This window comes from Dermacentor albipictus, chromosome 3, assembly GCF_038994185.2.
Source record: "Dermacentor albipictus isolate Rhodes 1998 colony chromosome 3, USDA_Dalb.pri_finalv2, whole genome shotgun sequence".
Classification (NCBI taxonomy): domain Eukaryota; kingdom Metazoa; phylum Arthropoda; class Arachnida; order Ixodida; family Ixodidae; genus Dermacentor; species Dermacentor albipictus.
In genome coordinates this window covers 8,990,103-9,007,541 of record NC_091823.1, presented here as the reverse complement: position 1 = coordinate 9,007,541, position 17,439 = coordinate 8,990,103, and the positions used below count along the sequence as shown (strand labels likewise).

At 49.6% G+C, this 17,439-nt stretch overlaps 1 protein-coding gene across 3 annotated transcripts in view; it reads right to left on the bottom strand.

Annotated features, from left to right (window-relative positions):
• Positions 1-391: 391 nt before the first annotated feature.
• LOC139057214 (uncharacterized) overlaps positions 392-17,439 on the bottom strand; it is a 46,389-nt gene continuing 29,341 nt past the window's right edge. For all 3 annotated transcript variants that reach the window (XM_070535057.1, XM_070535058.1, XM_070535059.1), the window contains exon 2: positions 392-3,686. In XM_070535057.1, the coding sequence (XP_070391158.1) occupies positions 2,786-3,686 (901 nt within the window). In that variant the 3' untranslated portion in view covers positions 392-2,785. The remainder of the gene's footprint in view (positions 3,687-17,439) is intronic.

Genomic DNA, 17,439 nt, shown 5'->3' with positions numbered 1-17,439 from the left:
CTTACGCCATTTTCTACTGTTAGGTTTTGAACAACTACGACTTCATGACTTAAAGAGCGGTGGCACCATCTGCCGCTAAAAAGGCGAAGCGCTTACCAGGAAACGTCGGTAAAAGTGCATGGCTCAGCATGCTGCTGCAAAGTTATGGAAATCATTGCCGCAGGTTGCCGGGCATTTTGATTGATTAAATGTAATGTCCACATAATCTGTGCTCGCAGCCTCTTTCACCGAAGACGCACCGCCGTTCGTAAGCAAAAGAAGCTTTAACTGGTCGCATTGAGAAGCTAAAAATGTCTCTGGATATCCAATTAGACCACGATGGAAGAATGGAAGATGGAAGACCACCGTGGATTAGACGTTCTACAGGTTCTACCTCTAAATCAAAATATAATTAGGGCCAGCATGCTTGGTTTTATTGCTGCATACAAAGCGCACAGTACAAATAATATAACAGATTGGTGCATGGAATCCGTTAGTCTGCCGCAAAATATGCATTAGCGGAAAGAAACTCCACGGTGGCCGTGGTGAACTTCCAAAGGTCACAGTCGGGGAAACAGTCAAAGCCTATGGGACGGGGTGTCGCCTGCAGCTTGACGCACTTTCCTGAAATCTACAATCCTGCATCAGCATTGGTGTGCAAGGAAATAATACGCATCCTGACGATAATTAGAAGCGGTCAGGTGTTAGCATATTGCACATGAGGGACATGCAGTTAATTCCGGACGAAACTGGCAAATATTGTTGGCAAAAACGTCGATATCGTACGAAACGAGTCAACAGCTGCCTCTTTCTTTGCACTAACAAGCCAACAGCTTAGGCGGAAGCAGCATTTATATCTGTATTCATAAGCAATTCTTTACTCGATATACCTGCACTTTCTCTTCACTACAATGGCACACACCGATCGTCTAGGAAACCACGTACGTTTCACCGTACATTTCTCTTGTTAGCAAAACGTGTGTTCAAGCTCTTGCCACCGCAACTTGTTAATGCTATATGATGTCGTATAAAAGCACGAACTGCCGAATGTCCGCAGAAATCTTCGAACTAGGCTAAATGGTTCGCGGCACAAGACGAAAAATTCTAGGCTCAGAAAAACTGGTTGGGGCAAGCTTACAGTGGTGAAGAATTTTTAAAAAGTCAATCTGTGATATTCCCTGTTTTACATGACGTTTCTGTCTGCAAGAGCTACGGAAATCTGTAGTAGCCCGTGGCTGTCGTGCGGTAAGAACATTGTGCGCGATCGGCCTGTATGATTTGAGAGCTGGCACCATTGGAAGCGCGAATGCATCGGACAGGAGGATCATTGAAAAGCTCACGAATGTCGTCTCTATACTGGCATCCCCGTTTTGGGGGACACGTCTGGTGGTCTCCCTAAGGACTACGCATATGTAAGGCAAAGTTAGGTCGAGTGCTGCCCACTGGTACGTGTACAAAGATCGCTTTCGTCCTCCAAAGATTTGAACATTACAGATGGTAACGAAATAACAGTAGGGGGACGGTATAGAGTACGAATTACATACTATGAAAAAAGAAACAGTATTAAGCATCCAGAAGCGAAAAAGGCCTTAGAACGCCCTCAACTATAGATCACTAAAAGCGTATTGATTGTGTATATTAAGTATAGAAAGAGTGAAAAAAGGGAGCTGATAAAAGAGCGGTGGTAAACTTTCTCGCGATTCTACTACCGAAGACCGCGATGTAGTACGGCACTTGGGAATGAAGATTAGCAAAGGTTTTTATCAAGTAGAGGAGAGTAAAGGATCATGGCGACAGTGACGATCTTAATGCAGTGTTAGCGCCGGGACAGCCTTCACAATGCTGACGTCTCTCTGTCGAGCCATCGCCCAGTTGGCCAACACGCCTTCTGTCGCGAGGGGAAAAAAAGAAGAGGGCTAGAGCCTTTGTTAAAAAACATTATGCGAATTGAAAGGTATTGCGAGCTGTATACCACTCGGATTGTCGCCTATTGCGAAAGTGCAGCTCGAGAAAGTTAGACAGGCTAGGCGAGTAAGTACGCTGGGAGCTGTCATCGCCGTCACAATCGGACAAGGCTTATCGACAACCACCATAACTGGACGTACATATATAAACAGTGCACGACAAGTTTGGCGAAGCACAACGCGACATCCCTTCTGCGCTGCCACCGTCACTCTCTCGAGAAAGGAAAGCAACAAGTGTTTACGACAGACGTGGCACTTATCGGAGCAGCGCATAGTTGCCGTGTGATCGACGCTACACCCTGTCGCCGACGTACCTTAGGCACGCGCAGAAACTGACGCAAACAGCAAGACATGTAACCGTTTGCCGCCCGAATAGCCAATGTAGACATGTCCCGCAAGGCACCTTTGAAGCGGTTACAATCAAGCTGTGACTTTAGTTAACCGCCATAGCCACAGCCAGAGCCCCCGATCCCGTATACAAAACCATTCTTCACTCCAAAAGGTGCGATCGCCGGGTAGTCTTTCTCTGTGCTGACTTTTGGGGATAGCAGCGCTTGAGAGCCACAACTGCATCACACCGGCCGTCGTCACCCCATCGTGGTTCGCCCACGCACATGGCGATGCATGGCGGCGGAAGCAACGAACGCGGGTGGCCGTCACCAATCAAGAAACTCGGACACACGCCAACAGTACCAGGCTCCGTCTATGGTTCGTCGAATGCCCGAAAGCTTAAGGGGGCGCCTTTAACCGTAAGACAAGCGCATTCTCGAGGCGCACTCTAGTTCTGCACATGCGCATAAGATATGTCCGTCCACCACCCCCACATAGCATCCTGGACAGAGCTAGAGCAAGGCCCGAATCATGTAGCACACTTGTCCGACGCCTTCCAGGCGAAAGACCTGACCGGCCCTCTGGAAGCCCATCTTCTCGTAGACGGGCTCGGCCGAGCAGCGGGCCACGCACCACACGCAGGCAGCCCGCTTCTCGGTGGCGTGTTGGATGCACGTCGAGATGAGCCGAGAGCCAACTCCGCGGCCCCTCAGCGGGAGATCGACGGCTAGACCCCGGATACGCCACGAGCTGGCTTCCGAGGCCAGTTGGATGGCCCTCTCGACGCTTGGCAGCGGAGGGCGCACGGGGCGCTCCGCCGACACCTTCGCAGACGCGTCAGTTCCCGTCTTCGAGCCGGTCGGCGCGACGCTCGGATCGCATTCCTCGCGGCAGGCCCCATTCATGTCATGAACGGTGGCAGGCTGCGTGTCTGCTGTCGGATCAGCCACCGCTGGCGCCGTCTCTTCGTGCCGTTCGTGGGGCGCGATCACAGATAGCGCTGAAATCTGGTCGCATATCAGCTCGTTCGATTCGCTTCCCGGTTGCTGGTCGCCTAATTTTCCGGCAGGCTCGACGTCCAAATCTGCAGCTGTCGTTGACAAGCCATCGGTCGGGACGTCAGCCGCAACGCCAGCACCTGGTGGCGCGCAGTTATGCGGCTCGGCGGCCATCCGCTGTGCTTCGGGAAAGACGAGCGACTCGTGGAAGGCGGACACGACGCCGACCAGTCGGCCGTCGACGTAGGCTCCGAAGTGTGCGGTGGTCGGCAGCTCGTCTCCGCGGTAGTCGACGCGCACCAGGTCGGGTCGGAGCACACACTGTCGGAGCGGGAGCGTGTCGGAGGCGACGATTTCTCGGATCTGGCATGGCAGCGGCGCCTCCACCATTGGTCCGCGCCGCTGGGAGCCCGCCCTGCAGCGAAGAGTAACCACGTTTGTATTTTGCGATGTCGGAATGTTTCACAAGTTTGCGAAGTCCACCACAGTGAACCACAAGAACGAAAAAAGGAATGGTTAAGCTTTATATAAATTCTTCCTGCATGGCTTGATTTAACTATGACACCACTTCCGAGATATTAATTCCCAAAGTGTGTGACAAAACGAATTCGCATTCCAGTTATTTTCGTCCCGAAATAGATAAAAAGGTGTTTTTTTTCGAAAGAGTTTTATGTTAGGGGACGCAAACCCCACCCAAGAGTTGGGGGAAGCAAACCACCATGCGCACAAAAAAAAAGCGATCACAAAAGAGCGCCAAGGGCCCACAACGGAGTCCCGAAACGCTTGGGTGAGGTTCGCGTCCCCTGACCTAAAGAGTATGTGCAAAACCGTGCACTTAACGTTCAGTTCGAAAGCGCCTGCCACGAAACTGGTTGCATCGGGTGCGGCTTGAGAACTTACCAGCTAGAATCCGTGAACTGCAAGACGTACGTGTCAGAATGCAATTAGTTAAAACATAATTAGTGACAGTGTTCTTCATTGTTCAATTATGCATTTCGATTTATTGTTCAATGTCCGCCTCTTCCATTAATCCAATTCCCTTCAAGCATTAGAGTTGTACTGTATCAGCCACATGCAGTTTTTAAATGTTCTGTCAAAAACACCCGATATATTATGCCATTAATTTGGTGAACAGGGGCCAAATTTACAAACGTTTTGGTTTTTAAGGGCTATTTGGCAATGACTTGTTGCCTTCGGTAATAATTTGTTCTGTATTACAATTGACCGCTATCTGCTCTCATAAATTAACCACCTTAGCGTAAGAAATGTTGGTTATGAGAGCCCAAGTGAAGAGGCTTGAAATGCTTGCTTCCAGGCAAAGAAAGTCAGGAAGGCTACTCGCTTTAGCATGTTGTAGCCTCCTTATAGAAATGTATTTCCTATTATAAAATCTTTTGTTTATTATACATTCTATATACAGTCTGTTGATTGCAAATTAATATTTCTCGCTAGCACAGCACCAGGATCATCTACGGTTGCGCGAATCTGGATCCAACAGTTATGAAATATGGGCAACACTAGAATTTTGGCGGGCTATAGATTTTCTGTAGAGCCTTCATGAAGCATCTCTTCCTTAGACCATCATCATCATTCATCAGCCCTTTCTCTCCCCGTCCCTTTTCCCCAGTGTAGAGTAGCAGGCCAGAACAAGTTATAGCTCAGGCCAACCTCTCTGCCTTTCTGTAAATTTCTCTCTCTCTCTTCTTGAAGACCAGCTTGCCTTGTTCTAACATTGTAATTTTGGGAATAAGCTATATGAGCGCTGTAGGATAAAGGGCATTAAAACGTGTATATTTCCTCTGATACAACGAGGATAATATAGATTTCCCAGAATTTTCCCGGAATGGTTGTTTGGAGATAGTTTATAAGTTGACAGAAAGTGCAACGACACAAGTCTATCGATGTCTGTAGACAGTCTGCGAACTTTAGAGAAAGACGACTTGCCCTTTAGATTTTCTAGTCTAGTTCCTTTATTTTTTTATTTTTTGCGATGGGACGAAAGTTTGGGCTACTTAAGACCATTGAAAACCTGAGGTTCGTATAAGCCATCATTATACCGCTGTTGGCAAATGAAGCTCGAGGGACACGCGCACTACGACCAGCGGTCATTATAGTCCAAGTGAACGTTCACTCGGCAACCAAGACAGCGTGAACAGGTCGCAGTTAAGGCTACTATACGATGCACTTGAAATGCAAACGCGTTGTTGCCCCGCGTTCTTTCTGATCCTGTGTCTGTATAGGAGTTCTCACTGCAATCATCTTCGAGTTGTGGCGTGCCGCTATAGCCGCCGTTAGTGCAGCGCCGATCGAACAACGTGCGATCGAACAACGTGCGAGGCAGCGTCTGCCAGTGTACACATGCGGCATTCAAGGAATGTACAAAACGGGCTTGTCCTACGGAGAACGAGTCTTATATGGAAGCCGGGGTGGGGGCGACTATGGACCGCTTACAGTGATACAACGCGTGCAATGAGAACTCCTACACAGACACGGGATCAGAAAGAACGCGGGGCAACAGCGCGTTTGCATTTCAAGTGCATCGTATAGCAGCGGTATGCCTGCTGTGCTTTCTCTGGTTCTTCCTAGGGCTAGATCTCGAAAAGGCATTCGATAATTTATCACATGACTACATACTCGACACGATCTCCAACCTCGACCTCGGCACGAGACTCTACGCTTATTACAAAATTGTTCCTGAGCGACAGAACGGCCACCCTCCGTCTAGGGGAAATCAAGTCCCAGAAATACAAACTCGGAGGCAGGGGCACCCCGCAAGGTTCTGTCATCTCTCCGACGCTTTTTAACCTTGCGCTAGCCGGCCTAGGCAAGAAACTGGATCAAATCGAGAACGTCAAATACACGATATACGCCGATGACGTAACGCTCTGGGTCCCCGGAGGTAGCCTGGGATCAATTGAATTGAATTGAATTGAAAGCGCTCTGCAGGAAGCGATCGACGTGATCGAGGAATACCTCGCTCCCACCGGCCTGCGATGTTCGCCTGCGAAGTCGGAGCTCCTCGTCTACAAACCATCGAAGAGCGGTCCCAAACCGAAGAACGAAATCAGAGACACACACGTCATTACTCTCAGAACAAAAGACGGAGGAACCATTCCACACGTCAGCAAAATCAGAGTCCTTGGGATGTTCATTGAGAGCAACGGCTCTAACGCCGCTACAGTGGAGAAGATCGTGACAAAGTCGAATAATGCCTTGAATCTCATACGACGCGTAGCCAACAGACAACACGGCCTTAAGGAAGAAAATCTCCTCAAGTTAACACACGCTTTTGCGCTATGCCACTTCACCTACGAGGCGGCCATGCACAGATGGAAGGTAGCGGAGAAGGACAAACTCAATGTACAACTGAGGAAGCTAGTCAAACTAGCGCTGGGAATCCACAAGAACACCGAGACAGAGCTCCTGCTGCAACTGGGGGTATACAACGCACTTGAAGAAATCGCCGAAGCTCAAGAACGGGCTCAATGGACAAGACTCTCTGGAACAAAACCGGGTAGAGAAATCCTAGCCAAACTAGGTCATGACACCACAGTAATCGAGAATCTATATCAAAGCGTTCCGACGGACACACGCAACTTCTACACGGTTCGCCCACTGCCGCGGAACATGAACCCCGCGCACCATCAACCCATAAGGCTGGCACGCGGATCGTTCATCCTGCGCGAAATACGTGATAAACAGATCCTAGCCTGTTTCGTTGACGCGGCACAGTACCCAACCAGGAAGGCCTTCGTTGCCGCCACGATCAATAAGCAAGGTCAAGTGAGAAACGCTCTCACAGTCAAGACCCAGAAGTCCGAGATAGCAGAACAGGTTGCCATCGCACTCGCGCTCACAGACCCGACCACCACCCACGTCTACAGCGATTCCCGCTCGGCCGTCAAAGCCTTTCAGAAAAGAGCAGTTGCAAGACAAGCACTACAAATAATCAATAGATCCGCACCGCTGCAGCATCACACCATCTGCTGGTTCCCGGCACACCTCGGAGAGATCGAGGACGCCCCTCGCAATCTCAATGAGATGGCTCACAGGAGCGCGCGAGACCTAACCTTCCGCGACGCCACCTATTTTGGTCGTGACCATCCCAGCGAGAATCGGGACCCTCCCTCCACATATAACGAGATCATAAAGCACTTTTATCTAGACCGCAGAATATACAGCACACCTCACAATAAGCTCACCAGGCCTCAAGCCCTGACGTTCAAAATGCTTCAAACAAACACGTACCCCACGCAGAACAGACTACACCACTACATGCCTGACCTATACAAAACATCATATTGCGAAAATTGCCATAGCACACTAGACGTACATCACTTGCTCTGGCCGTATGGTCGGACCCACGCAAACAAGGATCAAGACTCCGCCAGGCTACAAGACGCATTACGCAGCACAGACCTGGCGGAGCAGCTCTGGGCCGTCCAGCGAGCCCACGATGCGGCCAGGGAGTTACAACTCCCGGTCCCAACGTGGGAGTAGCCCGCTCTATGGGACCTTGCGCCCCGTAGCTCGCAGGACCTTTCTATAAAGTTACTCCATCCATCCATTTATTTCGTGATCATGAATGGAGCACCTTTATTACAAACGGGATGGCTCTTCGTCCTAAGACGGATGAATCAAGAAAACGGATCACACACGACGATGGATGTCAGCTTCACGATATCTGCGCATTTTGAATACGACTGTCGTCGGGGTCGTACCTCGATATTTTTTTTTCTGCGGTAAATCATTCGTTTTCCCTCTCGTTCCCTCCCATTCTCCTCACCTTTTCCTTCCGGCACATTCTATCACTTCCGTCCCTAATTCTTGCTTTGTTTTTGTTTCAAGTTTATTTCGCTTCCTTTGGCTGACACATCGATAGTTTCTCCTTCCGATATCCAAGTGGCTTTACTACATATTAAAAAATTATGGGGTTTAACTTGACGAAACCACTTGCTGATTATGATTCACGCCGTAGTGGAGGACTCCGGAAATTTCGACCACCTGGGGTTCTTTAACGTGCACCTAAATCTAAGTACACGGGTGTTTTCGCATTTCGCCCCCATCGAAATGCGGCCGCCGTGGCCAGGGTTCGATCCCGCGACCTCGTGCTGAGCAGCGCAACACCACAGCCACCGCGGCGCGTTGCCAAAGGTTCAGCAGGACATCTCCCACGACGCCGACGGCCAGACGCCGCCTGTCCTAAAGCCTTCCGCCGCTCTCGCAGACGGAACTCGGCGGCTCTGTGACGCTGGAGACATGGCCGCCAGCATTCACTGGCAAGCTGCTTTGAAGCCCGTTCTCGATGCACTGCCTTCGCTGCATCACCGCGAGTCCTGACTGTGTAATATTTTATTATACGTACATTTGCCATTTGTGCAAAGAAAGTTCTACTACAGCAACTACTACTACGACCACTATCATCATCATCATCATCATCTACTACTAATAATAATAAGAAGAGAAAGAAGGACGAGGTGGATGAAGCGCTGAGGAAGCAAGTTCCAGCGACAAGAGCGTTGGCTCCCATTCTTTTGCAGCGGACTGTACGCTCTCTGAAGCTAGTTAGTGGCGAGTCCCTCAAAGAGCCCGCGCATAAAAAAACGGAATGGGGAAAGGAAGCAACGACTTTAGAAAGGATGGCCGGAGAAGCCCCAGCCACGCGCCTACTTCATACGCAGCGGATGGAAGGAGTGGGGAAATGGGGAAGGCTTCAGGCGCTCGCTCGGCGAGCTGTCCGGCGTGTTTTTTAATAACCCCGCTGTCGCTCTCTAATGGCTCCCTAACGGTCAATCGCACCAGCTTCATTTCCGGCTGATGGTTCGTCTCGCTCCTTAATAGATCAAAGCGCTACAGCCCGTGACAGCACGGTTGCGTGCGTTACGTAAGGCGCCTCGCTGCGGGGTATATGCTATACAACAGCACCGGGCGCAACAAGGGAAGAAGAAAGTAAATGGCTCGCTGCGAGGCAAGACCGTACGATCTACGAGTTCGGCAGTCTCACGTACTGCACGGCGAGCAGTGCCTGAGAGACACATATGCTTCGCAACGCGTGACATTTTTTCTTTTTTCTCCTAACCTCTACACCACATTAGCTCTGAAACGGAGCTGACTAACTCTTACTCTGTAAGGAACGGCGTGGCATGCAACTACTATGTGGCAAAAAAAAAAAATTTCCCGAGGTAGAAGCGAACGTGTTAGCGAGGTAAGATAGGTTGTTGAGCACCCACGGTCAAAATAAGGTTCGTTACTTGGGAAGTACCGCGGAGTTGGTCGAGAAGAGTTGGAAGTATATAGCGGAGCCATTTGGTGGAAGTGATAGCTTTTTTTTACCGCCGGTTTTCGTGGCAAGAAGACATTCCCAACCTAATGATGTTGATTTTTTTTTGTAAGCTCGATGAAGTGTAGAAACGTTTGGCAAAAACAATTTTTCCAAAAACAAGAACACGGACTTTTCGCAGCCTTCAGTGGTTCGGATAAGCAGGTAAATGGACCAAGTATATATATTTTGTGTTCGCTCTGCTTCTCGCTGGTTCTGCTCGAATTTTGTCTCAAGTAAGCAGCACAAGTAAGTAGAAACGGACAGGACAATGCTGGACTTACAACTGAAGTTTATTGTAAACTTCAGTTGTAAGTCCAGCGTTGTCTTGTCCGTTTCTACTTACTTTTGCTCGCGTCCACACTTGCTGGAAACCATTATACGTTCACCATGCACCAACTGGCCCAGCAAACGACTCTACTAGTCCGCGTGTTGCGAGGGACCAGCTGAGGGAAGCACCGGCTGCCTTCTTCTGGACGATTATGCCATCTCCTCCGTGACTAGTGTGGTTACTACAAGGACGCCGAACGCGCTCAGCCGCAGGCCGCACGTTGTCACAAATCATCGCACACCCGATTGCCATGTATACAATTATATGCTCAAATAAGTGCTGTTTCTGAGGGAAAGTAATAGTTGTTTAGCCCGATGAACAAGGACCTCCTCATGTCTACTCAGGAGTTTTCCCATTCCGCTCCCATCGGAATATAAAGAACGCCCATGTGTACTTAGACAATTGGGTTTTAGTTAGGGATGTTAAACGCTGTGAGTCGATCAAGTGAAATTAATCGAAGAATCCTTAGTTGACCTCTAATCAAATTCAAAATTGAAATTGTTTATTTATCCTTGAAAAACACAATAAGAATGTGTCACATGCTTTTTGGACCTGTAGCCATAGGCTAGTCATGGGTCCAAAAAAATAATAATAAAGCACAATAATGCATTCACTTGGTTATATATAAAATACCAGTATAAAACAACCGGGAGAGGGAAAATTATATGAGTACAAATGTGAAAGAAAATAATACATAACAAGGAGCAATTGCATCAATTCAAGAGAATATCTTACATGTTCACATTATATGGTAACATCAGATGCACAGAACAGGGGGAGTATATTTAAGATGAAGAATGCATGTGCATGAAGAACTGTTTCGCTGCAGGAGAAAACATTCGAGCATACTTTATGTGGTGTGGAAGGTGTTCCATATTTTTGCCCGTATAAAAGAGAGCCGTCTTTCTCCATATACGTTGTGTGTGGGTGGGACGTTAAATTTGCCAAGTGTCGCTGCCACCTAAAGCCGAATGCCAAGAGCACAGCTAACTTCTCATTAGGGGAGCCGCCCAGCCCGCTAATTAACTTATCAGATCACAATGTTGTGGCATCCCAAGAAAAGTAATCAGAGTGATGACGATTTTCCACAGGTACGGGCTTGGTTCGCGTGGTTCCTTTGCTATTTTTCAGCACAGGCTGAATAGCCAACCACGGGCATGCACAGTGTGGCGCTCCCTCTCGACATCTACCGGCCGGTGGGGCGAGCATGTCGGCACGCACGCGTACCACGGAATCGGTGCCTGCACTAGCCGCGGGAGGGCGCTGGCTGCGCCACGGTTACTTTCAACCAGCGCTCCCGCTCTTTGACTCGGCACACTGGAACACGCGAACAAAGTGGCCGCTGCCGCAAGCGCATTCCTTCTCTGCCGATGGCAGGTGGGACAATGCGATATCGAATTGAGCTCTCCGATTCGATTTGACGACCCCTTTTTCAATCGAACCAGCCAGACTGACACCCGGTGCCGCGAAGACGACTGTTCAATTTACGCGGTGCCGTTCAACCTGCCGCTTAAGTGCAAGCTCTCTCCCTGCCCCGGATGTACGTGAGCCCTCATTGGAAGGAAAAGGGATGAGGAATGCCGCGAACTGATTGTCTTATATATTCATTCTCACCTGTCGATCCCAGACGACGGTCGGGCGGTCTCCCCAAGGCGCACCGACGACGTAGCACACGACCCGACACTTCCCAGCACTTCACTCACTCACCGGCGTGCTCAGACAGAAAGGAAAAAAATTTCCTCCGCGTCAACTCCGGTGCGCACTCTATCCCGTGCGCGGGAGGCGTCGTCGTGGCCGGGGCTAAGCGCTGACTGCGGCGCTGGCGCGAGGCGGCGTCGGCAGCACCGGGTTGCCGCTATCCGTAGCGTGACTAGCGGCGCGCCTTTTCGCCGGCCGAGCGAGCCTGGGAGAGCAGCGCCGCGAGCGTCCGCCGCCGCGCAGCCAGCTGACGTCGCTTGAAAGAGCGCGCTTCCCCATTTCGCGACGCAGGGAGGAAGGGAGCGTTTAGGGAGTGAAGCGGCGGCCGAGGGAAAGAGCGAGCAGCAAGAAGTTGGGTAGCGAATGGAAGCTAAGGTGGAAATGGGGAAGGAGGCGCTTACGGGCCGAGGGAAAGCTACGAGGAGAGGGAAAAGCGGTTAACGCAACTGGAAAGAGAAGACGCTGCACTCCGCTGCTGGCCATCTAGAGCAGCGAGGCGCTGCTGTCGCGGCGTTGGCGCGCGTACCGCTCGCGCGGCGTTTGTAGGTATATTTTTTCTCTTCTGGTCGAGATGCGCGCTCGCACAAGTTTTTCGCTTTTTGCCCTCGCGTTCCTCGTTTTCCCGTTGCCCCTGGCGACGGTTCATTTGCGCGCCGCGACGACGAAGACGCGTTTGTTAGACCGTGGCGGAAGACTTTTCATCTCCTCTCCCGCAGCGCACCGTCCACTTTCATTTTGACCACTGCCGTGAAGGTGCCCACCCCTCTCGCCACCGATATCAGCTGCTGCTGCATCGTATGCGCGTCGTCCCGCCGTCCGTTTACCTCGGTACTCCTTTTCCCACAGGGCACAACGCTCACCGCGCGGCAGGTTGGGCCACCGCCGGCCTCCATTCTGGCTTTCTTTGCTCTGTTTGTAGAATCCGCTTCCTGCGAGAATCGCACAAGCGCTATACGCCCCCGCGTGGGCGCTGAACATTACTTTGCCAAGCCAAAGGTCAGCAGTCGTATAAGTGTGCACCTGCCGGGAGATGCCTTCATTAATTTCACCCGCATCCCGATGGTATACTGAAGGCGAGGCAGCTGGAGAGTTGAGGGTCTCGCGAAGCATTTGTGTCTGAGAGAGAGAGGGATAAGGTAGAGAGGATAAACTGGGAGATCGGCCATACTGATCATCCTCCGACGAGAAAGAGGACACGATGATTCGAACAACGCAAATTGGCGAAAAACATCGCACACACTAAGAAACGCACGGCTACAAACCGTTACTCATTGCGAAGTGAGAGACGAAGGCGAATATGCGTAAACGTTTACGGGCAGACGTCGGTTTGACTAACCAGCTCACAAAAAAAGTAGACAGAAAAACAAAGAAGTCATGCAGATCCGATGCAATACCTGAATTAATGTTAAACAAATCATTTTAGAAGTAGCTGGCTATCTAGCATCTTTTGGGGACCCGCCAGTGTTACTGGAAGGCGCAGCATATGGTGTGAGAGAGAGAAGAAAGGAAAAGCAAAAGTTAACAAGACGTATACGTCCAGTTTGCTACGCTGCACTGGGGAGAGGGGGTCGGAAAGAGCAAGAAAGGAGGAGAGAAAGAGCACTAGTTGCGCGCACACGTGAAGATGCGCAGCAAGTCTTATATCAATAATCACAGAGGCCTGTTGACTAGAAGTACTACTTGTACTTGAAGTCCAAAGATATCTATTCCGGAAGAGCCATGATACTTAAGACATGCAAGCACTGGAAGCAGGGACTCGTGAGGCGCTTCAAGGTGGTGGTGTCTGCGCTTTAGTAAAAAGCATGCTAACAGTGACTGTAGCATGACGACCTTGCTCTGGCAATTTACCGGAAGCCGATGGGGAGGTTCACGCTGTCGCTGTGCTCACAGCGTCCACACGAATTTGCGTGGCGCGTCCACAGCATGCATCATGCACCCATAAAGGAAGCCGAGCGTCGGGCCGGGCGACGCCTGTGGGCATTTCCGGTGAGTAACCGGCAGCGGCGTGGATTTGAACCTACGTCCTCCTGCAGTCAAGGCGGACACTCAATCACGAGACAACGGCTGCAGGTCGGTGACCCTGGGTGTCGGTGAGTAGCAGTCGTGTGGCTGACGACTACAGCAGGGCGACGGCAATGACGGCGATGACGATAGCGTGAGGACTGATTTTATGTACTCCGCGAAGAAACATTACACTCTGTTCTATTAAGGCCTGGGCCGAGCACGAATGCTGTGTATAATGTCATCTAGCGACTCAAGGCGCTGGCTGCAACAAAGGAAGGAAGGGTGGATGAACACTGACGCACTCTTGATTTCATAAGCGAATTGTTTATATGCCACGTGCCCGTCTCAAAAGGGAAGGCGAGTCACAAAGTACTTAATCTCTAGTGACACGCATGCGTTTGTGGCCTAATAGGCAGAGCGTCGGGCTCCTGCGCGGGAACGATGGTTGATGATATGTGGGGTTTTGGGGCGCAATGGCCAATCATGGACAAAGAGAGCCAAGCAATGTTGTATAATGCAGGAGATGACGCAGTAATGACAACTGGTAAAGTGGCTGATAATAACCATGTAACGCCGCTGTATAGGGGCCTACAACAGTAGTTATATACTATTAAAATAACGACAATGACTTGTGAGATGTGCTAAGAATCTAAAAGTAATGCTCTGAATGACTGACATACTAAAACGTATAGATGGCAGTAGCACCACTGCCTCGACGAGGCCCTTAAGTGCAAGGGCCTGGAGGCACCTGCTCTTCAAAATTCTACTATCGCAGCAGCAGCCTCTGGCGAGATGCCGTGCTACGAAACTCATGGACCTATAATTTGCAATGACCTAATCTCCTGTAGAAACTTAGAAACATTTTTGTCGAAAAATGTCGCAGTTTCACCGAAAGGGTTTCATTGCGAGAGCAAATTAGCAGGCGGCTATGCGAAGTAAAGATAGTAGTTTTAGCGGCCGTATAAACTCGTAAATATTCCCTCACTAACTAAATTAACAAGCACCGTCTCACACGCGCACAAGCAAACATGAACACATCTCACTCGATGTCCGCGCACACTCCCTGTCTAAACGCTGGAGTGAGGAAGCACGGCAGCAGCTTGCTGCTGCTGCCGCGCTTCGTGCTGCCTTTCGCTTCAACGCTAACTAAGCGGTGAGAACACGCGCACACGAAACTATCAGCACTCGGCGCACTCTGTCCCCATCGCAGATCGCTTTCAAGCTAGGGCCCGCGCGGCCGTGCCATACACAGCCGCCGCCGGAGCCGGCCACTGGTGCCTTACGTGCGACCGAAGACGGCGCGCATCCTCCCCGCTTTCATTCCTTGCGCGCACGATATTGAGCCGCCATCGTCGGCTCACCCTTGCACGCTGGCAGCATACGGCGCGTGGCGACGATGCTATCGTGCTTGGACTTTATGTGGAACATCACGGTGACGCCGACGATGACGGCGAAAATGCGCCCGTATAGTGTCCATGTAATTGCTATCGCAATAAAACGAGTCGGTACCAAGGAACGTTGCAGGACGAAATTGAATATACTGTCGGTAGGCTAGAGGGAAGTGTTTCTTTCCTTGCAGCTTCCGCTTCATGACACTCCAGCAAGTCGCGCAGGGCGGCCAGTGCCTCACAACATTATCTGCAGATAGAAGGCTCACTACCGGTCAACAGATGACAGCGTGCGCCGTACGTATGGCCTATCATAAGGCGGCAGAGTGTGACCTCAAATCACCGTATTTTTGTTATTGGTGGCAAATTTCGGAAATGTGGCTTGATTAAATGAAGTTTATTAGAGATTTTTATGTCCGTACACTTCTAAGTTTCCTGCGCTAAAGTTGCTTTACGTCTATGGCAGGGACACCTATGGAAGAGTTTCCAGCTTTCGTAGCAGTGGATGTGGCAATTTCATCTAGAAACACGTTGCCTCCTATGCCTCTGCAGGTACCCAAGATAATACGGCGTGCTGATTAGATGCATATGCTGTGCACAGAAGTGCATTGAGTACATGATTTTTTTTAGTTTCTGGAGTGACGTTAGAGATTTCACAACACTTAGAGAGTCTGAACATAATGGCCTTTCGTAGCTTTGTTTTCTTTATATGCTTTATAGTAGACAGTACAGCATAAGCCTCAGCAGTGAATATGTTTGTTTCCGGGTGCAGGACTTCAGATCCCGAAAACCATAGGCTGACGGCTGCGTACAAAATGCCGGCATGCGACTTTCAGGCATCTGTGTGCAAATCCTGGCAGGAGTAATTGAAGTTCTAGAAAGTGCATTTGAATGTGTACCTGAGGAGCATTCTTTGTCATTTCAACAAATTTTCTGTCGCAATCAACGACCTGCTATTGCCGCGGTGGGCACAGCTTGGCAGGAGCCATTAGAGGATGGGGGACCATAGGCGTAAATACCGGGGTGGGGGTGGGGGGAGGCAAAGTATGTCATTTGCCCCCCCCCCCCCCCCCCCCTTTGAAAACGGGCGCTTTGGCTGCACGCTGAAAAGTCCAGCAGAACTACAGCTGAAGCTAAATTTCCTTTCTTAATAGAGTGAGCACATCAGCAATGCTTTTCTTCGCTACGCATCCCCTGCTTGATTGCCTTTTGTGCGTTCTCGGGACGCCCTGTACCAGCCGACGCGCGAGATTCGCCATACGGATTCGCCTAACAAATGTGAGCTTGCGCAACTTGCATCAAACCCAGTTTTTTGGGACCACTATATATCCGTATTCGAAAACACAATCAGCTTCCTACATTTAACCTGCGGGCGAGTGGGAGGTCAAGATAAACTATTATAATTAGCTGTGTCCAACGAGTGGTGCGCCTTATGGCAAGAAATTCTTACGGTATGAAATTGTTGGATTATCAATTGCTGGAACTATTTCATATCTGTCCAGAGATAGCCTAGATAGCGTTGCAGTCTCAGTATCTTATCAAAAATCAAATGAAGCCTCTTGCAGGTGTAACTGTCCAGTTTTATTGTGTGATAACGACTTATCCTAGATATGCTCGTGAAAATGACCTTGGTCGAACGTGAAGAGCCACTTGAACACCAATAGAACACTGACTCGAATTTTTCTAAAGGCACGTGTGACTTGTGACTTTGACGATTTCGTTTTCAGGCTGTTTCCAAATAAGAGAAAGACTATTACTTGTTTCCCGCCAGGAGCAAAATAGCAGTTGTTTCGTATTTTGAAAAATTGTGGGCCACTTTTTGATGACGTGTACCGAAAATTTGCACAGTGCAGGTTGCTTATGTGCTTTGAAAAAATTTACTGAAAAGTCACTTTCTCCCAATTTTTATGCGTTATACACGGCATTTATTTGTTTTGCCTCGGTATCCTCGGTAATATATATCGCTATGCGGGGCAGAGTGTTTATATTTATTCAAAGTACGAATCAATGTTCTGACTGATGAGCGATATATGTTTATTATTTATTGTGTGTATATTCATCACCGCCTTCGTAGAAAGTTGCTCATTGAAGCATTTCAGGGTGTCATACTGCCGCTACTAGAAATGTTTCCCACACTCCTAAAACAACATCATGAAAGACATTTGAAATTCCGTGACATTACAGCGAACTTTAAACGCAAACCTTCGCGAAACTTTCACTTTCTTGTTTTAAATGCAAGTGTTGCAGACTAGCCTACTAAACCTCCCGTTTCTCCATGTGTTTTCGGGCATCATACGAGATTCGTGGTTTATTCCTGCGGGGTCATTTGGAAGCTGAACAAGGCATCTTTTTTATCTCTGGGCAAAATTAGGGGCATGGTATGGCAAATATGTAGGCAATGTTCGAAATGGGTGGGCTAAATACTCAT